The 25,892-nt window shown below is 36.7% G+C and overlaps 3 protein-coding genes across 5 annotated transcripts; 1 reads left to right on the plus strand and 2 right to left on the minus strand.

Moving 5' to 3' along the window:
* The first annotated feature begins 967 nt into the window (after positions 1–967).
* LOC121260884 (serine/threonine-protein kinase/endoribonuclease IRE1a) lies at positions 968–11,100 on the plus strand. Of its 3 annotated transcripts, none has more exons than XM_041162947.1 (7): positions 968–1,358; positions 2,279–2,504; positions 3,678–5,101; positions 5,616–5,788; positions 9,055–9,301; positions 9,946–10,249; positions 10,801–11,100. In XM_041162947.1, exons 1-7 carry the CDS (start codon positions 1,210–1,212, stop codon positions 10,945–10,947), a joined length of 2,670 nt encoding a protein of 889 aa, XP_041018881.1. In that variant the 5' UTR covers positions 968–1,209; the 3' UTR covers positions 10,948–11,100. The 3 variants fall into 3 exon arrangements, with proteins under 3 accessions (XP_041018881.1, XP_041018882.1, XP_041018883.1); XM_041162948.1 differs by having other exon boundaries at positions 977–1,358; positions 10,893–11,100; XM_041162949.1 differs by having other exon boundaries at positions 978–1,312.
* A 166-nt stretch (positions 11,101–11,266) lies between these two features.
* Positions 11,267–16,668, minus strand: LOC121260883 (glutamate receptor 3.6-like). The gene is made up of 8 exons (XM_041162946.1): positions 16,340–16,668; positions 15,200–15,517; positions 13,705–15,056; positions 13,343–13,620; positions 12,811–12,842; positions 12,303–12,709; positions 11,456–12,043; positions 11,267–11,411 (listed from the first exon to the last, which is right to left on the minus strand). Exons 2-7 carry the CDS (start codon positions 15,462–15,464, stop codon positions 11,552–11,554), a joined length of 2,826 nt encoding a protein of 941 aa, XP_041018880.1. The 5' UTR covers positions 15,465–15,517; positions 16,340–16,668; the 3' UTR covers positions 11,267–11,411; positions 11,456–11,551.
* A 628-nt stretch (positions 16,669–17,296) lies between these two features.
* Positions 17,297–22,615, minus strand: LOC121259116 (glutamate receptor 3.6-like). The gene is given in 7 exon segments (XM_041160608.1): positions 17,297–17,883; positions 19,562–19,968; positions 20,066–20,097; positions 20,375–20,652; positions 20,822–21,429; positions 21,432–22,172; positions 22,276–22,615. Coding segments are annotated over 7 exon segments (2,868 nt in total). The 5' UTR covers positions 22,604–22,615; the 3' UTR covers positions 17,297–17,409.
* Between the last annotated feature and the right edge of the window lie 3,277 nt (positions 22,616–25,892).

Here is a 25,892-nt window from a genome sequence, read left to right on the forward strand (position 1 = left end):
GCACTAGACATAAAGTTCGCTTGATACTCGCTCGGCATCTACTCCAGCGAAGCTTGGACAAAGAGTTCGCTCGAGACGCGCTCGACACTCCACTCGAGCAAATGATGCAGAAAAGTGAAAATTAGGGTTTCCGCCGTGTGACACTATAAAATGTACTCGATGAATAATTTAGTAAGCTCTAAGTGTTCTGAACAATGATATTCTCCAAAGTGTATTTTGTGATTCCTCAGTATAATAAAATCTTTTGCAGTTCTGTCTACGTAGGCATGTTGTCAAACCATATTAATTTTGTGTCATGTGATTGATTTGCTTGTGTTTGCTTTGCTTTGTTTGTCATCGCTATGTGTGTTTTTCACAACAATGTCTTCTATCATTACTTCCGAGAATTAATTTTTATGTAAGTATGTTTTCATTGAAATCAAATTTGTCTATTATGTTCTTTAATCTTTATGGCTATTATTTCAATGGGTTCTACTACTCCTACCGATAAAAGGTACCGATAGCTGGACTGATAAGAATAATTTTTTTTTGACATATTTTTTAAACATCTTTAAATATTTTTTTTAAAACAAATAAATTCACTAATAAATACTTTCTTAATCCCCAATTCATCTATCCCAGCATTTTCCTATTTCAATTATACTTAATATGGCTGATTTTACCTACTTTTATTATTCTCTTTATTGTTATTATTTTATTTATTATGTCCTGGAATACGATAATGGTATTAAACTAAATTATTTTAATAATATTATAATTTTTTCATGTTATAAATAAGAGTCTAGATGTGAAAATTAGAAAAAAAAAATAATGAAAAAAAGAAATAATAAAAATAAAAAAATAATGAAAAGAAAGAAATCATAAAAAATACTTAAATTAATACATGTTTTTTTTGAAGAATCTGTTAAATTATTAGAGAATCTGTTTGGTTCATATATAATTTGCATTAGTTTTAAGAGCTTATTTTGACATATTGCTAGTTATTTTACGTAAAAAATGCCAAATAGAAAAGACATTGCGAGTGCCCTAAGGTTACGGGTTCGGAGATCCTAAAATTGCAGGGATGGAAGAAGCTTAGAATCTTCGATGCTGCCTGTTGCTATTCTCCCATGATCTCCAAAACCCTTGACCATCTCCTTATTCCCACGCTCACAGCCTCTCTTTTCTCAAACCTATCAACATTAACTTCCAATTTATCTCATTTCGGAGATGAAACACCATTTTATTTGTATCTTATGCTTGTTTTTGGTATTCGTAATCTCTGCGTTTTCAAACTCATTTGGTGAGTTATCGCTTTGGAGTCCGTATGGGGGTGAGTTATCTCGGAGCCCTAGTCGGTCTCTCTTGTCTATCTCACCGTGAGTCCTTCTGTTTCTTTTCTCACTTTTTGTGAATTTATTTGTTTTTCCTAGTTTCTTGAATAAATTTTTCGAGGAACGTAGTTTGAAATCGAATATGTTCAGCAATCCTAAGTGCTAACTCTGTATCATGCACGCTGGATAATTTATGGAGTGAATTGAAGCAAAAAAAACGTCAGGGTCTTGAAATGACACTGACCTTTTAGTTTTTCAAAATCGCGTTTAGTTAGCCTTTAATGGTTGTTGGGCCCGACTCGCAGAAAAAGCATAGTTTTACTAACCCTAGGGATGGAGTTTTGGAGGGAGGGGTGAGGACAGGAGATGATAAGAAGTGGAAGAATAGTTCAGAGAAACTTTTTTCCGTTCCTATAATTGGATGTTTAAAATGAAAGGGTGGGGAGCTTCGATATCCCTCAACTTATTTGGCGGTATGGTTGAAACTTGAAAGGGGAGGACATGATAAGATATTATAAATTTGGAGTAGATTGAGAATAGTGACGATATTGTGGTTAGAAGTTGTTCAAATTTTATGAAATTGTTATGGTTGAAGATTAAAGCATGGAGAAATTCATAAAAACGCTATCTCGTTCATAAAAAATCCACTTCATTTGAGGGACATGTAAGGGAGTTTGAGATGGCAAGGTACCCTGCTAAATCCTCTGAATTCTTTTCCGTATGCTTGTCACTTATATGCCCCATGTACTTAGGCTATGCCTATCAATATCATCAATAAAATTTCTGGTTACTAATTAAAAAGTCTTTTCCGTATTCTCTCTCCCTATCCGAGTTAAGCATTGTTACCTGTTAATTGTAGATTAGCTTTCATTTGAGTAACACTATACACACTCACGCACAGGTCTATATTCTTTTCTTTTGGTATGAGTATCTAATTATGTTATGTTGCCTTTCCTTGGGAACAGTGAACATAGTACGACACTGATTGCTGGCCTGGACGGGACAGTCTATTTGGTGGAGAGTAACTCTAAGAGAGTTATTTGGTCGTTTACATCAGGAGCACCAATTTATACTTCATTTCAGGCTCCATTCAGCCAAGATAAAGATAAAGAAAATGCGGGTGGCAGGTTTTTCATAGATTGTGGAGATGACTGGGAGTTGTATATGCACACTGAGCACTTTGGTAGAGTGGTATGTTGTATCAACACTTTTATGAGATGAACTTGGAAATTTGATGGACCCTAAGGCCAACTTCGTTCTTAGAAGTTCTTAACAGACATTTTACATATTTGCAAATAGTGTGAGGGAAATGAAAGAGGAGGAATTATGAATATCAGGTGGTTCCCTAGCGCATAAGTTCATGTGGCAGTCTGCTATCCCCCACCCTCCCCGACCCACTCACTTGTCTATAAAGAAAACAAAAGCTTCAATTGAAAAGTGTTGATTATTGACTTGTTACGAGTTTCTTACATTTTTGTTGTTGTGTGGAACCCGGGGTTTACTACCCTAGGGTTGGTTCGTTTGCCCTTGCCTTGTTGGGATTCCATATAATTAAAAATATATTTTGTAAAAGTAAATTTGGTGAGGAAGCTAACCCCTTGGGATTGACTCAAGTTGTAAGGACCTTTCTCTTGGGGGTATACTTGTCTAGATCGATCTATGGTTCAAACCCGTGGGTGCAAATAATTTCTGAGAGTCACGTCCCATGAGTGAAAAGCCAATGATTTCCCTAATCCGTATGATGGGGCCGCACTGCAGGTATAGAAAATACACGTTGTGTTTGCACAGTCTTTAGGGTCCCTTGTCATTAAAAAAATGATGAGGAAGTTAAGTTCTATTTTTATGCTGTTGCATTTGTTAATTCCTAGGGGTTGGCTCAAGTGGTAAAGACCTTGGTCTTGGTGGTATGCTCCCTCCAAGGTTCAAGGTTTGAATCCTAATGGATGGAAACAATCTGTAAGGGTCATCAGACAAAGAGATTTTCCCCTTGAATTACCTGAAGTGCACTTGTGGGAAACTCCTTGCTGAGGGCCCGTGCACCCTCAGGATTAGTCGGGATGCTCTTCCCGGACACTTGGTGCCAATAAAAAAAAGTTGTTGCATTTGTCAATGGATTGTTGACACTGAAGGAATTTCTAGGCTCTCCATTGCGGCTTAACCTCTGTAGTTGCTTGATGTCTATGATCACTAGAGACTGTCACATGCACATGTTTTTATTTTTCTTCTAGTCACTTAATGCTGCTTGCACAACCTAAAAGTGTCCCCTTATGAGTTCACCTATTATGATACCAGTTCTGGTCGTGTGTAAATACTGTTTCACTTTGTTGTGATATGTCATATTACTGATTCTTATTGCCAATGCAGAAACTATCGATGTCTATTGATGAATTTGTCAAAAATACACCGTACATATCAGAGGATGGGGCTGTTACGCTTGGATCTAAGAAAACAACTGTTTTTGAGGTTGATCTTAGGACTGGAAAGTTGATCCGCACTTACAGGTTCAATTCTCAATCAACACTGCAAAGTGATGATGAAAACCAGAGTGTTTCATATAAGGATATATCCAGTAAGGTGTTGGTAAAGCCTGGATCTAAGAGTCCAAATATTGTTGATTTGCGACTGCACATCACAAGGACAGATTATCTACTGACGTCATTTGCTCGAGACTCGGACAAAACTTCGTGGAATATGACGATTGCTGAAATTGGGGCTTCTTTGCTTTGTCTAGATGCTTCTAGTGGGGCTCCTTTGAATTTTCTGGATAAGCTTGGTTTAGAAACTGGAATTGACTTTGCTTTGCCATTGTCATGTCACACAAGAGGCCCTATTTTCTGCCATCGTAGTCATATTTTGCTAGAATCCTCTGGGATTGAAATGCTCCCAGGGGCTCATCTTGGAGATATGCTGCTGCCAATGCCTCCTTCAGGTTTGATAATTCCTATAAAACCCGAGGTTGATAGACTTGTAGATGATAGTGACCCAATGCTTCAATTGCCTCCTAGGGAGATGGATGATACAGGGATTGTTGAAGTGCATAGCACTAAATTTTCTCTTAGTCACATGTTAATCATGTTTCGTGAGTGGTCATTGGCATTTTCCATCATCATGTTCATGATCATTCTTGTTGTGGGCCTTGTCGTTAAAGGTTGTGTTCTGTTTCTTAAAGAAAAAGTTTCGTTGAATGAGCTGCCTTGTAATTCTAGCTCCAAAGCTGCATCTTTGAAGAGGAAGAAAAACAAAAAATCAGCAAGCAATGATGATGTTGAGAAAAAGGATAATTATGCACACATTGATGGTGAGAACAAAACACTGTTGCACCTCAATAAACTTTTAGATGGTGGCGCAAATGGACGCAGGATAGGTAAACTATTTGTATCAAACACTGAAATTGCTAAGGGAAGTAATGGTACTATTATCCTTGAGGGAATCTATGAGGGTCGACCAGTTGCCGTAAAACGTCTGGTCCATGCTCATAATGATGTGGCTTTTAAAGAAATTCAGAATCTTATAGCATCTGACTACCATCCAAACATTGTTCGATGGTATGGAGTGGAATATGATCAAGATTTTGTCTATCTCTCTTTGGAGCGGTGTACTTGCAGCTTGGATGATTTGATCCAGGTTTACACAGATTATTCACAATACCCAGCATTCAATGAGAAACAAGCTACGAGAGCTATGATTGATTATAAAGCCCGTCTAGAGTCCATGAAGAATAGAATGTCGGGTATCAATTTGTGGAAAGCAAATGGTCATCCGTCACCTCTATTGTTAAAGATGATGAGGTTGGTTGGTATGTCTTTTTTGTTTTCACATGATAGTATTTGTTGGTTTATCAAAAGGAGAAAGAAAGAAAGAAAGAAAGATGAAAGTAGCCTTTGTGTTTAATCATAGCCATAATGTTTATTTATGTGTAGCTTTGTTTTTTTCTTTGTTCATGTCGGATTGTTGTCATTAATGCATGAGAAAGATGAGGCAAAACTCCACACTCGTGGGACTTAAACATACATCTTTGGTAGATATCATCATACAACCCTGGAAAGTTTTGAATTGCCATACTAATACCCCAAGTTTTCTGTACTACCCATAAGTTCAGTTATTAGGAGGGTGAAATGCATATCCGTTTTGATATTGATTTCAATGCTTTGAATGTGACCATCATGCCTGTCAAGCCCCACATGAACACAAGTGTAGGCTAATTACTCCTGAATGATTTTTAAGTTCAGTTTCCATTTTTGGATCAAATAGTTTTGATTTTTGTTGTCATCTTCTTAACCCCTTATCTTGCATTTGACACAGGGATGTGGTTTCTGGGCTAGTGCATTTGCATGAATTGGGAATAATTCATCGCGACTTAAAGCCTCAAAATGTCTTGATAATCAAGGAAAGATCTTTATGTGCAAAACTTTCTGACATGGGCATTAGCAAGCGCCTTGTTGGGGATATGTCTTCCTTGAGTCATCAGGCTACTGGCAAGCACTCTTACCTAGTTTTTTTTTTCAGTAGTTTTTGCCCTTTATATACAACATTATTTAGTACATGCATAACTAATGTTATCTATTGCGTGATGAGTTTTGAAAGGTATGCTCGGTTTGACCATTTTGATCGGTTTACCTTTCCGTCTGGTGTAATGAGAATTCAAGTTGTAACGTCTCGTTTCTGGAAGTCCAGAGAGTTAACTCATATTACCTAAAATCATCTCCAATATCACAACTATAAAATTCAGAAAACTCAATCAAATAGTAATTAATTTGCTCAACCAAAATATCTATATTCCTTCATAGGTACAACAAAAAAATTCTCAATAGGATAAATTAAAAACTCCCCAAAAACTTGAAAATATCCTTAACTCAACACATCAAAATATCCGAAAATAATCAATTTAATAACTATGACTCTCAAATAAGTACTTGTACCCTCGGGCACTTATTCCTCTACGATCATCACATCTTGCTAAAACTTCATACTCTTGTTCTCCAGTTGAACCATCAAAATTATCTGAAAAATGTTTTGAGATAAGGGGTGAGTTATCAACAACTCAGTAAGCAGAGAATATATACTTGTGTATAAACGTGGACATTTATAGAGTTCAGAATGCAGAAAAAATACTTTCTTTCAGAATGCATAACAAAACATTTTCTTTCAGAATACAAAATAGAATATTATCAAAAATATCAGAGTGAAAGTTCAAACATATTCATAATCAAAATCCCTTTGGCATAGCATAAACTGAAACATCACATCTTATCTTATCATATAAAAATAGAGACCATGTTTAACCTCCGTGGTAGGGTTGTGCAAACCCCGGCGACCAACCGAGCAGAAACTAAATGTGAATCTTTCCCTTATTATTCTCGGAGTCCCGAGTGTGCATACAGGAAAGATCACGCAGAAAATCACTTTTGCTTTCAAAGTGGGTGCACCGGAAACAGAAAAGTTGGTACCAACCCAAATAGAGACCACAGTTTTACACCCGTGGTAAGGTCAGAACGAAACAGAAATAAGAACAAAATGTTACACTAGAGGTTTTCAAAAATCACATCATATCATATCAGAGTACTGAACATCTTCAGAATAAAACATAATCAGATCACAAAAACATAATTTATGCACAAAATTTCATATTTGCTTTCTTTTGTACAGTTCAGAAACAAAATGCAAAATAGCTCATGTTTACACTAGTCATGTTAGAAACTACTTTATTCTTAAACGGAATCTCATAAGTAATGCAGAATAAATAACTGAGGTAGTTCAAATTTCTCTTCATAACAAAACATGCAAATTTTTCAAAATTGACCTTAGCCCATTTTATTTTTATGCAAAGTCTGGCATAAGAACCCCGCTTACCCGAACTTCTTAGCTTATAAGAAATTTTCCTTAACAATGTCAAACAAATATAAGTCGTCACCTAAAAATAATCACGTAATTTCCGTAAATTTTCACTCGAACATGTATTCCGAAATTTAAACCTGAAATGCTAAAAAAATCGTCCTATTTTTAATTCCTCAAAACCTAAAATTCTCATAACCCTGAAATGCCTTTATTTTCCAAATCCCTCAATATCCACTTAATATACTTAATCTAATTTCAACACAAACCTAGTCCATTTAAGAAAACGAACCCAACCCACTTAAAATAATGAAAAGTCACTTTAATAAAAAATTACCCTGCCAAAAATAGTTTAAAACTCGAGCCCGACCCATAAACATTTAACTTCAAAATAACTTAACGGAACACACTCAAAAATTAAAAGGCCAGTCAAGTCCCTGTGGCCCAAAATAAAATAACCTATTTTTAACATCCTGTTTTTACAACTAAGATGGCCAACTCGTAATTTCTAGAAAACCTCCTATAAACCATACAGAAAGGCAACAAAAACATGCGGCGGAGGCGTGTGGTGGAGCAAGGGGCTAGGCGGACGGTGGTGATTGTGGCAGAGCACACACACAGAGAGAGAGAGAGAGAGAGAGAGAGAGAGAGAGAGAACACAGTGAAAGCATGAGTGAGAGACAGAGAGAGTACATCGTGCGGAAGGGAAGGCGTGTGACTGATCGGGAGCTACTTGCGGTGGCTTCCGTCGTTTAATGTGGTTGAAAATTGAGGGCATGGGGAGAGTGAGAGGCCCGCAGAGGGGAGCTCAGTGGACGAATTGAGTGAGGACTTGCTCTGTTTCGGGAGTGGGAAAACAGGGGACAACGGGTTGAATTCGTGAAGAGGGTGGTGGCGCACGGTGGGGGGAGGGCTACGGAGTAGTACGCTAGGCCTTGGGTAGGCGGTTTCTGTGAGGTGGAGGTGGCGGTGCGAAGGAGCTTGCTGCGAACGTACGTGGATGGAGGCTACGACTTTTCTTGGTGCAGGGGTTTGCGTTCGTGTGGCCTGGGTAGTGGCTACCCTTCGGTGGTGCATGGGGTGGTGGATAGTCATGCGAGGGTGCAGAGATGACTCCATGAAGCAACCATGTGTGCTGAGCTAGTAGGTGTTGGGAGGCAGCGACGGGGAGAAGGCTGAAGAGGGCAACAATGGTGTTTCGACAGTTTCTCTATGCATGAGATGATAAGTGCATATATATATATATATATATATAAGGGTGGTATGAAAACCCTAGAGAAGGGAATGGGAAAACGTGCATGTGGGATAAACGTATCTATATATATAGGAGATTTAATACCAAAACAAACCCTAGAGAAAACAGGAAGGGAGACGTGCATGAAGAGGGAAACGACGTGCGTGTTGTGCGGTTAGAAAGAAAATCTCATGGACTAGAGCTTCTTGGTCCATTTCAAAAATTTGGGCCCATGATTGGTAGTGAAAAAAATAAATGGACTCTTCCTTAAATTTTGGGCCTCGATCCAAAACTCTATAATATTACAACTTGTCCTATAAATTTTCTCGGCCTATAAAACTATTTTTAACTCAATTCAAAAAAATATTCCAAGAATTTTTAACTACAATGGCAAGTCCATTAGAAAATTTGATATCCGTTAAAAAAACCAATTTGGGCCCATAAAATAGTACTCGAAAAATTTCAATGGGCTTTTCTTATACTTAACCCCCCCCCCCCCCCCCCCCCCCCCCCCCCCCCCCCAAAAAAAAAAGGCTTGGTGCTAGGCCTGGGTGTTACACAAGTTGTGGCACTTGCAATCTTGGATCAATTTGTCTCAATTGTTATATCCTATCTTGCTATTTATGTGTTTCTTATTCATTATTCAAATTATTAATATGTAATCACATACCATAGGTTGTGGCAGTTCTGGTTGGCAAGCACCGGAGCAACTTCTGCATGGACGGCAAACACGTGCCGTAGATCTGTTTAGTTTAGGCTGTATCCTTTTTTTCTGCATAACTGGAGGCAGACATCCATTTGGTGAACGTCTTGAACGTGATATCAACATTGTGAAGAACCAAATGGACCTCTTTTTGGTGCAAAATATCCCTGAAGGTGTGGATCTTATTTTTCGTTTATTGAGTCCTGACCCTGAATTAAGGTGAGTATTACTTCTCTTAATGCTGTTGAAAATGTTTGTTTTTTAGTATGCAATACTATTCTCTACCAGATTATGGAAGTTCGGCATGTTATTTCTCAAATCATTTTAAATTATTTTAGTTCAGCTTATCAATTTAAAAAAAGTTCCGGCATGTTAACTGATTTCCAAACAAAAACATTTGTCTAAACCTACCTGAGTCGAGTAAGGTAGAATTTCAATGCTCCATTAAAATTAAATATTTATTTTGTTTCCCAGCCGCAACAAACCTGCCCATATCTAGTTTTCTTTATGGGTAGAAGGATCGACACATTATGATTGGTCTTGACCTCCAACAACCTTTTATACTTTCTTACCAGGTAGTAGGTTGGTCTAATCACTAATTACTTATGTTGAATATACTGATATTCTGATAATTCTAATAATGTGTTTTCATTATTCGATTTACCAACCCCAAAAAGTGATTTGGTACTTGTTGAGCAAGAGTATTGTCTTGAGTTCAGTGTACGACAGAATTAAACAGTCAACGTTTGATTGATTTTTACCATTCAATCATTAGCACATCATATGAGCTTTTCTCCTACCCCCATGTTATATGCTTCTTTTTCAGTGATATTTGCATTTACGAAATACGTATTTGCTTTCAGACCTAGGGCATCAGAGGTGTTGCACCACCCTTTATTTTGGAGTTCTGAGACTAGACTGTCGTTTCTTCGGGATACTAGTGACCGGGTCGAATTGGAGGACAGGGAGACTAATTCTGAATTCTTTAAAGCATTAGAAAGCATCGGGTCGGTAGCATTGGGCTCAAAATGGGATCAAAAGATGGAACCTGCATTTATCACGAACATTGGCCATTATAGACGGTACAAATTTGATAGTGTTCGAGACTTATTGCGTGTCATGCGAAACAAATTGAATCATTACAGAGAACTTCCAAAAGAAATTCAGGTTTGTTTCTTGAACTAAGAATGGGTTTTGTTCAGCCAAACAGCATCACTTAGCTTATTCTAGTATGATCTATTCCAAATCCCATATGCATAGAAACGCGCACATGCATTAGAGTATCAAGATCATTTATCGGATGGTGCTGCAATAATGATAACAAGACTTGCATTTATGAATCTGTCACATAGTTTTAAAGAAATTTAGAAAACTCAAATTTGTAGGGTTCTCATGTATTCCAGAGTGAGAGGGTCGGATGATGGGCCCATGGAAATCAGTCCTGAAGTCAGTGGAGCTGCAATTCTACTCCTTAACTGGGTCAAGATATTTATTCTTTTTAGGCCGGGTTGGTCAGTTTGATAGTCTCACTTTAAAGTTGCCATTATTAGGCCGGTCGGCCGCAGTGAACATTTATCCTTGGTCACGTGGACTGAATACATATAAACTATTGGATAATTTGCATATCCCCCTTTTATCTTTACAGGGGATAGATTGTTATTGAACAAATATGTAGCTGATTGTTGTTGTTTTTTTTTAATTATTCATGGTTATTTCAGGGGCTCTTAGGACCAGTACCTGAAGGATTTGATAGCTACTTTGCTAGTCGATTTCCAAGACTCTTAATGGAGGTCCACAAAGTTGTTTGCAGATACTGTCGGGGAGAGGGATGGTTTCGGAAGTATTTGAATATCAACGTTGATTAGCACGTGGGCCCATATTTAACTGATTACGAACTGTTTGTGGCTGCATTGGTGATTCAGATCTAATTATATAGCGTTGATATTCAATTAATCATAATAAACATGGTGTTTATAGGTGTAAACATACTAATAATGTATAGAATGTGTATTAATTAATTTTACCATGTGTTGAAGTAGTCTTAGAAAGTAAGGCACCACAGGCGAGTGATGACAGTGTTATTATAGTTCTTCTAAATTTATTTGTCCTGGATTTTTTTAAGAAAGTAGAAGGCTAGCCAAGAGGGAAATAAATATTTCATGTTCTGTATTAATCAAAAGTTCATTCTGAATCCAAAATTTGGTGATTTATGGAGGAATAGACGGCTAATGAGTTTACAAAAATCTGGGCTACAAGGAGATTCTATCATGAATAACCAAATTACTTTAGAACTTACCGAGGCGGCTGGCAGTCTTCTTCGCCTTTTGGAGGTTTAATTCATTACAAAAACATATTTACATAGGAATGTGGACTATGTGACATGTATGCTCTCCTCTTTGGATGGGAACTATAAATGTATTATGTGTACGTATAAGAAAGTGTATGAGGTCCAAGCTGTAGATGATGTATTTAGACTTCGTTACTAACATCAAGACTGTTACTGGAATTTGCTTCCATATGTCTTCTCTTGGAACTGTAACTGTGGGTTGATTCATCTTCACCTGTACCCCTAATTGAGGCCTTCTCCATTTGCCTTCTCTTAGAGCGACTTTTGACATCCTCTTCCTTTTCGTCTATAAATGTAAGAAATGTCTGAACACGTCCAGATGCCGAGCTTCTACCACTACCAGAAGGCTCGAGTTCGTCTGAGTGCCTGCTGAACTGGCGCAACATCAGAATGAAGTATATACAGAGAGCGAGCAAGCAAGCAAACCCGCATGTCACAAAAAGACCCCAAAAGCTCTTGAGCTGAAGACGATCCACTTCAAACTTTGTGCCTTGTGGTGTGCATGCACTCCTCGCAAGCCATTTGTCATGCATTCTCTGGAGGTCTCCGTTCTCAGACAATCTTAAAATCGCAGTTGACATGTCAACTGCTAAAGGTGAGTCCCGTGGGAATGCCTGATGAGAATAGAAGAACAAAACCATGCATGTTGTTACTGGCCAACAGCACTTGGGAATGAAAAGTACGATTGATTATTAAACACTTCCTTATCTGTCTAGACCCACCTACATTTTACTCTTTTGTGAAAACACTTGAATAAATCACTGTAGAAGACATTTATATGTGTTCAGAGAACGTTGAAGAGGAGAAAACAGATCAATCTAAAACCAAGCAGTGCAGGGGAGTATGGTTTCATTGATAAAAATAGATACTTACAAATCCCCACCCGGCTTTAGTGAACTGTTGACCAATAATGCTGAATTCACATCGAGTTGAGAGAAAGAGGTCTACGTATGCACGCTCATCAACAACTGCAGCAACACCTCCCCCATGGGGACCGTCTTTTAAGGCTCTAGCATACTCTTCAGGAGAGTTAAGAGGAATGAGTCTGGACTCGTGGATGCCAAGTTCCTCCACTAAGTAATTGCGCGCAAATGAACCTCGCTGGTGGCCAATCGGATCATTGCTGCTAATTAGAGTTTCAATCCCTTTGACGGTAGAAGAAAGCTGCTGCACTGTAAGGATTGAGGTCAAACTTGCAGTGTAGCTCGAGTTGATTATAAGAACCACAAATAGCCATATAATTAGCACCAGGCGGCCAAGGGTGCTGATCGTATTTTGCTCTGCAGAGTAACAGAAAAGAGGTAACTTAAGCTATACTCGTGCTGCCACTATCATCTATGGCTATGAGAAATTAGAAACAAATTAGCGCCGATTCACTTACTATGGGAAAAAAACAAAGTTGAAAGGCTAAACCTGCAGATCAAACAAAGCACAAACGTGAGTGATTGGTGAATTACACCAAGATGATTCAATACAAACATTGATTAATTCACCAGAGACGCATTATGCTAGAAAGAACAAATTCCTAACAAAACGATCTTGATGCAGTTTTCAATAACTCTTAGTGGTTTGCAGTTGTGTCAATCATAAATGAAACCCCATCGAAAATTCCTAATAAATTGCAATTTTCACATCGGTACTTTGATCTCTAGATCTCTGCAGCAAAGAAGAGTCAGGAGTTCTATGCTTTCCCTAAATCAGATCGAAAAGATTGCTAGTCATTTTCATCATCATGATTTTTTTTCCACAAAGAAGGAACAGAAAAAAGAACTTCAAAGCAAATTGATGATAATATGTTTACACTAATCACGTAGTAAATCTAGTAGGAAGAAACTTATCTTGGTGGGTTTACACAAAGCAAAACAGAAAGCATTAGGCGGTTTTCATAAGATTTGATATGTTCAAGACCTCACCATAGAACAGTGACGACTTGTTTTTTAGGGGGACCCCGGAAATCATCATTGATTCTATGCTCCAAAATCCAAACTACTAATCCAACAATGAGGAAAAATATAGCTGTAACACACCACATTCTTGGAGTAAATGGCCTTAAAAATGCCCATGCACTAGAGTTTGATTTCCTAACAGGGGCCACTACCACTAGCCCAGATTCAATGTATGGTTGTGTAAAATCCACCATTCTGGTCCGGTTAGTGATGATTGCGATGTCACCTATTGCTGCATCATACACCTACATGGTTGAAGAAAACCAGAGAATTAGAAAATTAAAAGAAATTCTTGGGAGTTGTTAGAAAATTGTTTTGTTAATACTTACACCTGTAGTGACCAAATGCACAAGTTCAGTGTCACTTGGGTTATTACGACCATCACCAAAAGGAACTAATTTATATGGGACTGCATATGGCAACAAGTTCACTGCGGCAGTAAATACATCAATGCAGTACCCTTTGAATATGTCAGTGCCTTCTACTTGTGAGACAATTTCAAGATAGCTAACTCTTTTTGGCACTCCAATTCTCAATTGCCTTCCATTGTTTGGGAAAGCCCACCCACGAGGCCGATCTGTTGTTTGTCCAGGCCAAATCATGCTGCTTAGTCGTTGGTTTGCACTGGAACGATTGGGTGGTTTCGTGTAAAGTGTTTCTGGAGGCAGGACAGATAACCCAGAATAGTTAGACCAATACCCAATCCTCCTATATCCTACGCCAATGACATTGATTACTTCAAATGCAGGATGAATGAAGTTCCTATCTGATGTAAAACTAATGGATCCTGTTACACCGGTCATATTGACCTGTAAGATGTTCTTAAGCAACAGGTTCCCTCCATTAAAGATGCTCATAGCATCAAGATTCATGCTCCCTCCTTTAAGCTCAGTTAACCTTGAATCATTTGAGAATGAGATGATTCCCCCCTGATTGAAAAATGCATCAATTGCATGAGCGAGAAGCCAAACAGTGTCATAGGCATATAGTCCATAAGTACTTAGTCCAAAAGTGCCATTGATACTCTTTCCACTAGACAAGTTACTCCACCTAGAAACGAATTTTCTTTTGAGTTCTGAATCTGGTGTGTACATACGCAAAGTAATAACTCCTTCAAAGTTTTCCGTTGCATCTGAAGTGAGCTGAGGATTTGTATCTAGGTTAGTAGAGAGCCAGTTAGTAGCTATCCACACATACCCAGCTCCCATCATCCCAAGAGACTCTGCAACCTTTATAACATCTGGACCAGAACCGGCATAAGTGTGAAGAACAATAATCCTAGACTCACTTAAAGCAACTTTAACCAGTACATCAGTTATTTGATCCCGGTTCACTTCAACAGGCATAGGTGCCTTGAATGAGATCTTACAACGTCTCTCAGCAAGCTTATCCCCCAATGCAGCAATTCCATTTCTGCCATGGTCATCGTCAACATAGACTGCAATCACCTCTTTCCATCCATAGTAGTCCACAATTTCTGCTATCGCAGCCATCTGAAAAAGGTCACTCTGGGCAGTTCTAACAAAGAAAGGGAACTGAAGTGAAGACAGGGTGGGGTCTGTCGCTGAATATGACAATAGAGGGACTTGAAGCTCATTAGCAATATGAGATATTACGTGAGCTGTTACAGAGAGTTGAGGGCCAATTATGGCCACGGTGTCTTTCTCCATGAATTGTAAGGCTGTTATGACATATTAAAAACACAGAAAATCATAACCCATTTCCGATTCTTAGTAACGTACCTCATGAGAAGATGACAAATGAAAACAACGAAGAGAAGATGATTAATGAAAAAACAAACAATGGATATAAGGAATAACATACCCTCAACAATGCCCAGAAATCCGCTGAAGTTGGAGTCCAGCATCGTAAGATTTATCCTAGTTCCAGAAAGAACACCTGGGTCAGAGTTCACATCTTCAACTGCAGCTTCTATTGCTACTTTCGCAACCTTGCCAATAATAGAGCCGCGAGAGAGAATAGCCCCAACATTTACAACATACGGTCTGTTAGAAACATTAGTAACAGCCCCATTTGAGGAGGTCCCATGGTAGAAAACTATCAGTACCAGAAGCCACAACATATTCATGGTAAATAGCCCCCTTTTTAATCACAAACCCCAACCCAAATTATCACCTTTCTCTGCAAAACATTAAAAAAAAAAAAAAAAAAAATCAAGAAACGAGAAAACTGCATGGCAACGATAGTTCCAAACACACACTCCAAAAAGATGTTAGATTTAAGGAACACCAGAAAGTATGTCTAAGCAACATATGACTGAATTATCGCAGAACATGAAGCAAGGAGTGGTGATATAGAATTTGCGGATTCAAGCTCAAATTTTTGAACTCATACAATGAACAGAAAAACCGATAAATTAAAAAAAAAAATTGTCTAGATATAAAAATGATACAAAAAATAAGAAGCATGGAATCACTGACTAACATGATCACAGAAACATGTGTGTTTTTTGCTCAATGATCAAGACCTAATAAGACCCCGTACAAGTAACAATAAAAATCCATCCAGGAATAAAACATTGCAAAACAAGTAGCAACCTCCAGAGCCAAGGAAAAAAAAAGTAACAACAGTTTGAGCAGAAGGAAGAAGGGAACAAAAGGTTAGTGGGAGGGGAAAATCAACGAAAAAAGAAACACCGATTCGAAACAATGAAAAACAATAGGCAGGACATACATGTGGGGTTACAAAAAGTGGTGATTTTACAGAAAGAAAATAAGGGGATAAGAGAAATCTCGAGAAGTTTAATACTACAGGTGAAGGATAAAGGTTTTAACTTACAAGTAGCATATTTAGCAGTCAATTATTGCATAAGGGTAGACACCTAGAACCTGCAACGCTTTACAACTATTTTTATAACCCTGGATTTTTTTTGTGTGGAAAAGAACAGGAACTGCAGAGAATTAGAGAACAAATAACGAAGGAGAAGTTAAGTCGTGGTCTTACACTGATATATACAGTGCATAAAAATTAAGTGTAACAAAGATGGAATGGCGGTATGCAACTGCAACTGTCATGCTCATACCGTTCGGTCGGTGTGGCGGATATCATATCTGGATTGTCGTCGGTTTGCTCATGTACACGCATGTGTGGTGGATACATGGACATGGGCATGGAATTTAACAGGAGATACAGAGAAATCAAAGGAGAGCATTTGGTCCCGATTGGTTGGTGTTTAGTGAAGTTGGGAATGATTTTGTTGGGGGGGAGGATATCCAGTGCTCAAATGGTTGGCAGCGGTCATTTCTCTTTCTATTATATTGGTCGCAATCACAAGAGGCGCAAACTTTTCATGTGGGTGAAACAGAGAAAAGGTGCTTTGGAACCTTGTAGATATTTTTGCTGCTTTACAGATACCTTTTGGGTAATGCATCTCGTTTTTTCAGTTGACAAACAATAACTTTCAAAATCTTTTTCATTCTCATTAGTTAATCTATTAATTGATTACTTTTGTCATTGTTGCTGTTGGAGGGGACCACCCAATACCCATGCATTATTATAAATGAGTGCTCTCTGTAGTCAACCCAATAAAAATGTTGTAACTTCATGCTTTTATATATGAGGACGTTCATTTTGGACAATATATATATATATATATATTATAGCCACTTCCAAACCATTAAGAAAATTTTAAAATTTTCAGGAACAAATTGAAAAAACACTTTTGCGTATTAATTAACAAAACATTCATATATAATTCATGAGTAGCTGCATGTCTAGCTTGAAATAGTTTAATTTTCAGTAATATATAATATTGACTAAATATAAATATATACATATATAAATATGAGCAGTATACTTGTGCATATGCATTGATGATCAGGTCCTTGTACGTACGTACATACGTACATCCATTATTATACACTTTGTGGAGGCCCAACGTCCTTATCACATCACGCAGATAGGGAAAGTTAAAAAGTTTATTAACTTGCTAGAGCTTGATCCAGAAGTAGTAAAAGCATATTGCTGGAAGTAAATTATGTTACATCCAGCATATATATGTATATATATAAAAACTAACATGCATGGGAACCGTTTACTACAGAGTCATCACGATCATCTCCATGCACTCTTCCATTACTGGAGACCCTCTGATCCCTAATTGGCCTTGAACTTTTGAACTCGCCTTTTCCTGCTGCAGCTTCCTCATGATGATCATGATGATCTTCCTTTTCTTTAACAAATGAAAGGAAGGATTGGAGACGCCCAGATTGGGGGCTGATGATCTGCCCGGAATAATGCCTCATGTACTCACGTATCATCTTGATGAGATAAAAAAGGAGAGCAAGAAGACAAACGGAGCCACAGAGTAAGAAGAGTCCCCAGAAGCTTTGGACTTGTAGGCGATCGACGTCTTGCTTTGTACCTTCAGAGCTGCATGCACTTCTTGTGAGCCATTTGTCGTGAAGCCTTTGTAGACCCCCGTTCTCTGACAGTGTTAGGATCGCTGTTGACATGTCAATTGCTAGTGGCGAGTCTCGTGGAAATGCCTATTAATTAACCACATAATCAGATCATCGAATTATTTAATATTATATTAACGTAATTAATTTTATTATCATAATTAATTAGTACGTACCTAATGTTATTAATTATAAGTACTAGTACTACTACTGTTCGAATAATAAGTTGATGAATTGATCACATCCATCGATTGCGCGCACGTTGAAAAAATATTAGTTAAATTAGCAATAATAAACATGTCATGCATGAAAGTGATCATGAATATCCATTTTGAGTTCCAAGCTAGCTCCACTTCTTTCTTGCTAGCTCTCTAATTACTTCTTTAAAAAATTGTAGGGGGAATTAAATATATAACCCTTGATAAAATATAATCACCCCGGCCCTCAGAGTAGTACTAGTACTACTACTAAAATATTGCAATAATGTACGTACCCACTCTATTTTAATTAACATAATAACCCTGATAATATTTAAAAAATTATAAAAACATTTAAAAAATGTCAAAAGATAATAATTAAGTATATTTATAAAAGGATTAAAAACTAAAAACTAAAAAATAAAAACTGAAAGTTATTTTTTTTTAGGAAAAAAGTTTTAAAAAAAAAAAGGGAATAATATTAAACAATGAATAATATTTGAAAAAATAGAATTTTGAAAATATTAAAACTATTTATGAATATATATGTTTTATGTTTTAGAATATGTATTTAAATTTTTTTAAATAATTTGATATAAATATTTTTTTAATATTTTATTTTTTTAAATTAATTATTTTCTAATTTGTAAGGGGTACGCACATATAATTAATGTCTTATCTCTCGGAGAGGAAATTAAGTAGCTAGGGTGCATATATTGCAATTTCTTGATATAGTTTGAAAGGGTAATTAATGTCAAAACTGATGATCATAGCTGCTTGGGGGTGATTATTACAAATTAGATCAGGCCGGTAGTTTGAAGACGATTTATGTTTTTTAGCCCTAAAATTGTATAATTATCAGTAAATGATACGAGTAGTACTACTCAATATATAAGTAGTACAGTATAATATTATATAATATGCCCAATTAATTTAAACTAAAGCAATACAGTAATCTACCATGCAGAATTTATTACTGATCATGCCAATAAATTCTATAAATAACTTAGAATTAATGCATGGCATATTATATTCTTAATTATAAGAATAATGCATGCATGTATGGCCTTATATATATATAAAAGAAATTATATAATTTGCATATATATTATATATATAATGCAGAGAGAAAAAAATAATTAATATGTGGATCGATATTCATGTATTGTGCTGAACATGTTGCAAATTATATAATTAAGCACTCATGCATGATGGTCATGAACGAATTAATGCTGACATGGAGATCCGATCCCGTTTTGTGCGTTTCTCCTGGTTTGCAATATTCACTACTCATGCGCATGATCATCGAGTTAGCGACTCAAAGTAATTGGATGTATACCACTAGTAATATTAATTAACCCTTCCACTTGTGTGCAGGTTTAAAAATGCATGCGCATTAATTAATTCCTGCACTTCATGATCAATGTTTTCTGCAGTATATAATATGCCGCGCTTGTTAGTCGCTCAACGAATTAATGATGCAGATCAAGAGTAGTGCATGCATGCGCGCAGTACAAAGCTAGATTAATATATGTATATATATATCTATAGATATAATATATACTTACAAAACCCCAGCCCATTTTGGTGAATTCTTGACCAACTATACCAAATTCACATCTGGTGGAAAGGAAGAGCTCCATATATGCACGCTCGTCAACCACTGCAGCAACTCCACCCTTACTGGGACCGTCCCTCAATGCTTTCTCATATTCTCCAATCGAATTCAGAGGAACTAGTCTGGACCTGTGTATGTTGAGCTCGTCTGTTAAATAATTTTCAGCAAATGAACCTCTCTGGAAGCCGATTGGGTCACTGCTTGTTACTAAACTTTCGATCCCTTTCACTGGGGATGATAATTGTTCCACTGTCAGGATTGATGTCATGCTTGCTGTGTAACTCGAGTTCAGTATTAGAACTACAAACAGCCATATTATCAGCACAAACCGACCCAGAGTGCTTGCGATCCTCTCTCCTATGAACGTACATGTATATATAATATATTAATTAATTATATATAATAGCTAGATGATCAGATAGCTACAGCATTATAATTAATAATCACTACTTACTGTGAGAGAAAAACAATGTTGAAAAGCTAAACCTGCAAATTAAGTACACCATGCACCAGATTAGCATATGGCCGGGGGATCATATATATATATATATTAGATCAAGATTCATGAAGACTATACGTTTGAGTACTCTAATTTGTTTCCAAACTAGCATCACCAATTAATGAAGGAATTTTAATTTCTTGACCTAGCTTTCATTTTATATTTACAGCTTCACAATATCTATCCATGGTGATCAAGATCATGCATGATATATAAGTGGAAATATATCTATATATATATATATATATAGACATATGGACTCACCATATGATGGTGACAAATTGTCTTCTGGGAGGGCCCCTAAACTCATCATTCGTCCTGCGCTCCAAGATCCATACAACTGCTCCCACAACAAGGAAAAATACACCTGTGGCACACCACATCATTGGAGTAAAAGGTCTCAGAAAAGCCCAAGCGCTAGAGTTCAACTTTGAAACTGGGGCCACTACTACTAGCCCAGACTCGATATATGGCTGCGTAAAATCCACCATCTTTGTCCGGTTTGTGGTAATTGTAATGTCGCCAACCACAGCATCCAAGGCCTAAATATATGGAATTCATTAAAAAGATCAGGAAATTAAACCAGTGAAATAGCAACACAGCTAGAGCTTCATACGTACACATCTATATCTATATATATCTATACCTATAGCTATATAACAAATTAAGCTAAAGAAACTTCTTGTAATATATTAATTAATTTCTACTTACACCAGTTGTGATCAGTTGCAAAAGATCTGAGGTTACTGGATTCTTATGTCCATCCCCAAATGGAACGAACTTGTATGGGACTGCATATGGTAATTCGTCCTTTGCAGCATTAAATACATCAATGCAAAAGCCACCATACGAATCAGAGTCCTCTATCCGCGAGACAAACTCACGATAACTAACACGGTTTGGCACTCCAACGCGAAGTTGCCTTCCGCTGCTTGAGAAAACCCACCCACGAGGCTTTTGAGTGGTTTGGCCAGGCCAGATTACGCCATATAGTTTCTGTTTTGAGCTGGAAGTATTGGGGTCATGTGCGTTGTATTTGTCTGGAGACAAAACTGATAAGCCTGAAGAATTGGACCAATAACCAATTGTCCTAATTCCTGTGCCAATGACATTGATGACTTCGTATGCAGGGTGAAAGAGGTCCCCCTCTGAAGTGAACTCTAGTTTGCCAGTTACACCTGTTGTATTAACCTTTAAAATGCTACTAAGCAACAGGTTCCCTCCATCAAAGATACTCATAGCATCAAACTGCAATCTTCCTCCGTGAAACTCGGTCAAACTTGTATCATTTGAAAAGGATATGTTCCCCCCTGATTTAGAAATTTATCAAGTGAATGAGCAAGAAGCCAAACAGTGTCATAGGCGTACATACCATAAGTATTTAGTCCAAAACGACTGTTTTCTGTATTTGATGCAGTCAAATTGTTCCACCTTTTAAAAAGTTCTCTTTTGGGTTCTGAATCCGGCATATGCATGCGCAACGTAAGAACCCCTTGAATACTGTCCACTGCCGCTGAAGTCAGGGAAGATTCCGTGTCAAGTACTGTGGAGAGCCAATCGGTGGCTATCCACACATATCCACTTCGCATCATTCCCAGTTCCCGGGCCACATTAAGTACATCTAGACCCCAGGTAGCATAAATGTGGAGGATAATGACCCGAGACTCCATTAAAGCAACCTTAAAAAGTGCATTTTTGATTTCAACACTACTTAATTTGGGGCTCATAGGTGCTTTGTAAGAGATTTTACAACGCTTCTCAGCTAGCTTGTCCCCTAATGCAGAAACCCCATTTCTGCCATGATCATCATCAATATAGATTGCTATTACATCTCGCCATTCGTAGTAGCCAACAATATCTGCCACGGCTGCCATCTGGAAGTCATCGCTTTGCGTTGTTCGAACAAAGTAAGGGAACTGAAGTGAATTCAAGGTAGGGTCTGTTGCGGCAAAGGATAATAGAGGGACTTGGAGCTCATTCGCAATATGTGAAATTATATGAGCCATAACTGATTGCTGGGGACCAATTATGGCCACTGTATCGTTCTCCATAAACCGCAGAGCTGCAAAAGAAATAACCGGAAATAAATTATTAAGGAAGTAGTAGTGAAAAACTGTGAACTTAAGATCAATAGAAGACGTAGGATATTGTTGCAGAGGACGTACCCTCAACAATTCCCAGAAATCCGCTAGATAATTTTGTATCCTGCATCGCAAGTTTTAGCTTAGTTCCATTGAGAACATCTGTTCTGGAATTCACTTCATCGACTGCAAGTTCTATTGCTAGTCTTGCAACTTTCCCAACGGAAGTATTGAAGGACAAAATGGCCCCAATGTTAACGACATCCGGTCTTGGAGAAGCAGCCGTACCGGTGCTAATAAAACGCCCATTGTAGAAAATCATTCCCAGAAGCCACAAGTACACGATCTTCATGGTGCATGGATTGTACGTACTACAAATTAACACAGCAAACGAAAATATATATATAGTCATATGTATACGATGAAAATAAACCGCGCGACGGATATATATCCAAATTATGTTAATAAAAACACACACATACGTATATATACACAGAAATAGACATGCATGCATACATATATATATAGATACATATATTTACGTATGTACTTGATATGAGGCCATGAAAAAAGATTAATAGATCTGCAGGTGATTATAAGCCCAGTTGGAATATATCTTGAAAGTCAGTCCATTGAAACTGACTTTTTTCAACCAAAATTAAGAAAACCACATATTATATGTGGTAGCTGCAAGATTAACAACGTCGTCCTCCATGCATGCATATTGTGTAAGAAAAATAAAAAGATTAACAACCTATATATATATATATATATGTATGTATATGCATGCAATTAGAATGATCATAAGCGTACGTAACAACCATGCAGCTGGAATATTATTAGATGGGAATTAATATTGCAAGAGCTAGCAATTATTAGCGATATATTATCATGTAGCTAGAGATTATGTATGCAGCAAGTAGTACTACTTAATTCTAAGCCCTGATCAGTGATCACCTGTTATGGATGCGCTTAATTCAACATGCTTGATCGATCGGAGTTAGATAATATAGATCCTGTTAGCTAGCTAGCTGCATGGCCTGCTATTATATATATATATATAACTGATCAGCAGGGTACTGTAGCACGATATGCATCCCGATAAGAGTAATTTTTTCTTTTTTAAAATTTTTAATTTTTAATTTATATTTTTAAATATTTTTTTAAAAAAATTAAAAAAAATCATAATATTATTAAAAAATAATTCTTTAATCACTAAATAAAAAAAAAAAAATTGTCACAACCCAATCTGGACCAACAATTGGTGAGTAGATTTGCTCTATATATATAACTTACCAATTAAATGTAGTACCATATTCTTGTTTATTTATAATCTTTCACATTGAGCTAACGAGCTGTACTTAAATATATGAAAAATTCTATTCATCATCTTACACACAATACATCACACATTACACAATACATTTTTTTTTACTAAATATGTTATATATGGATAATGATCAGAATAATTCAATATATTTAGGAAGAATAAGACTAAATTTTTTTTTAAAAAAAAAATAAAAAAATGTAGTATGTAGTGTGTAGAAATGATGAGTAAGAAAGTTATATATATATATATATATAGATGGATAGATAGAGCTAGGCTAGCTAGCCTCCATGAATGATATCACTGCGCAGCCACAATTGACTAGAATGTCATTTGTTTTCATTATTAATGTGAATACCTGGCCTTCTCAAGCAGTAGTAGTGCGTATTTCGTGATCCAATACCATATCCCAGCAATGGAATCCATAATGACCGATGGATATATAGTCTCAATCGGCACTCGGTAACCATTATATCAATTCCACTATACCCACTTTAATTTGTAAACGCAAACTAGTGGAGAGTTAGGATCATTATAATCAATTAGTGCGCGCTTCCCAATTTTAGTTTCTTGGGGTCAAAATCTCAAGTAAGGTCAACGATCATCATCATGGACTATATATACATATCGATCCCATGTGAGGCATATATATACCACCATGGGATCATTCATTGTTTTTGTCGTGGGATATTTAATTAATAATTAAGAATCTTTATAAGTAGTAGTACAGGTACTCCACATGAATTGGTCGATGCGTGTGGCCGACCTCGATCGGGTGGGCATCCCCAAAGGGCAAGACGTACTTGGACTTAGAACATTAAACTAACTTTTTAAAACACTACTTTATATATATATATATATATATATATATATATATATAAATAATTCATATAGATATTTTTGTAGCCTTGACCGTCAACCATCATGTGTGGCACATTGATAAGAAAATGACCAGAGGCCTCCTAGCTCGATCGCGCAGTACCTGTGTCCCGCGTGTTGATCTCGGTCATGCTAGCTTTTACGTACGCATCACGACAATAATCAAATATCACTGTGTCGTAACACTACTTCAATTAATTAACAACATATATATATATATATATATATATATATATAATTAGGTCAACAACACTATACACATATCACACTGCAATTTAGATAATGAGATGAGATAAGATGATTTTAAATAAAAATTAAAAGTTAAATAAAATAAATATTAATTTTTAATATTATTATTATTTTGAAATTTGAAATAGTTGAATTGTTTATTATATTTTATATAAAAATTAAAAAAAAATAAAAATGATAAGATGAAATTAGACGAAATAGTTCCACTGTCTAAACCGACCTAAATGTTACACATTATCTTATTTTTTTAAATTTATATCTTTATACCTTATCATGATCTCGGCCTACCGGCTGGCCAGCTCCCTGATCCCTCGATCAAATAAAATTTATTAACTTTTGTTTTTCTTGAGCGTTCATTGAAATTAATCTGCTAGGTCGATCGAGTAGCATCTCGATCGCGCGTTATTGGAAGTCCAAAAATAGTAATTAGTCATGTTGAGTCAGTGATTCCTAAATAAATTGAAGAATCAAACAATTAATATTCAAATTAATGTGGAGTACCAAAGGAATATCGTTCGTTATTTTGGCAGTTAAGATTATGTTTGAGTGAGCCAAGCTATCATTAATGAAAATGCTAATTAAAATCATGCATGGATAAGCGAAAAAGATCAGCTAGCTAGCATGCATGCTGCATGCACTCACTTGGCCGTGTGCATGGGACATTTAATTAGTACTTGATTGACGAAGCCTGCATGCATGAGCATGATTCTCATTATATATGCAGCCTTCCACATAAATGATCTACCTTAATTATTTGCTAGCTCGCTAGCTTCATCCGCACCATATATATATAGGTACTGGCCGTACGTCTGCCATGCATTATATAGATATATATGTATATTATATATGAACAATGACTAATCCCGATCGATCGATATTGATCGCTCGCCCGGTTTCTTAATCTCAGGCCAATATATATCATGATCGTAGATGAGCGCGCATATATATTGCAGCCAGCCTAATTAAAACTTTTTGTCAGCTCTTATATATGTCATAATATTTTCAAAATATGGATTTCATTTGATTGCATGATATTTTGTATTTTATAAAAACGGATTAGACATGTAGCTCATAATGATATTTTGGTTAAACTCAATATGTTGAATGATTACTTGGAAGTTTTTTGCACCTTAGTAATATAGGATTATATCTTATTTAATGTGGTAAATTACGTATGTAGGTTAGGAAGCTTAAAAGTTTTATTCTGAAAATTTTCTAACGGCCTATTGAAAAGCTTAAGGGTTTT

This window comes from Juglans microcarpa x Juglans regia, chromosome 4D, assembly GCF_004785595.1.
Source record: "Juglans microcarpa x Juglans regia isolate MS1-56 chromosome 4D, Jm3101_v1.0, whole genome shotgun sequence".
Lineage (NCBI taxonomy): Eukaryota > Viridiplantae > Streptophyta > Magnoliopsida > Fagales > Juglandaceae > Juglans > Juglans microcarpa x Juglans regia.

What these genes read in the sequence shown, in the direction of transcription:
- LOC121260884 (XM_041162947.1), top strand. Translation starts at nt 1,210, where the DNA reads ATGAAACACCATTTTATTTGTATCTTATGCTTGTTTTTGGTATTCGTA. An exon ending in TCTCTCTTGTCTATCTCACC is followed by an intron (nt 1,359 to 2,278) that starts GTGAGTCCTTCT and finishes CCTTGGGAACAG; the next exon opens with TGAACATAGTACGACACTGA. An exon ending in CTATTGTTAAAGATGATGAG is followed by an intron (nt 5,102 to 5,615) that starts GTTGGTTGGTAT and finishes CATTTGACACAG; the next exon opens with GGATGTGGTTTCTGGGCTAG.
- LOC121260883 (XM_041162946.1), bottom strand. Translation starts at nt 15,464, where the DNA reads ATGAATATGTTGTGGCTTCTGGTACTGATAGTTTTCTACCATGGGACC. An exon ending in TGCATTTGGTCACTACAGGT is followed by an intron (nt 13,621 to 13,704) that starts GTAAGTATTAAC and finishes TCAACCATGTAG; the next exon opens with GTGTATGATGCAGCAATAGG. An exon ending in CAAGTCGTCACTGTTCTATG is followed by an intron (nt 12,843 to 13,342) that starts GTGAGGTCTTGA and finishes TTTGATCTGCAG; the next exon opens with GTTTAGCCTTTCAACTTTGT.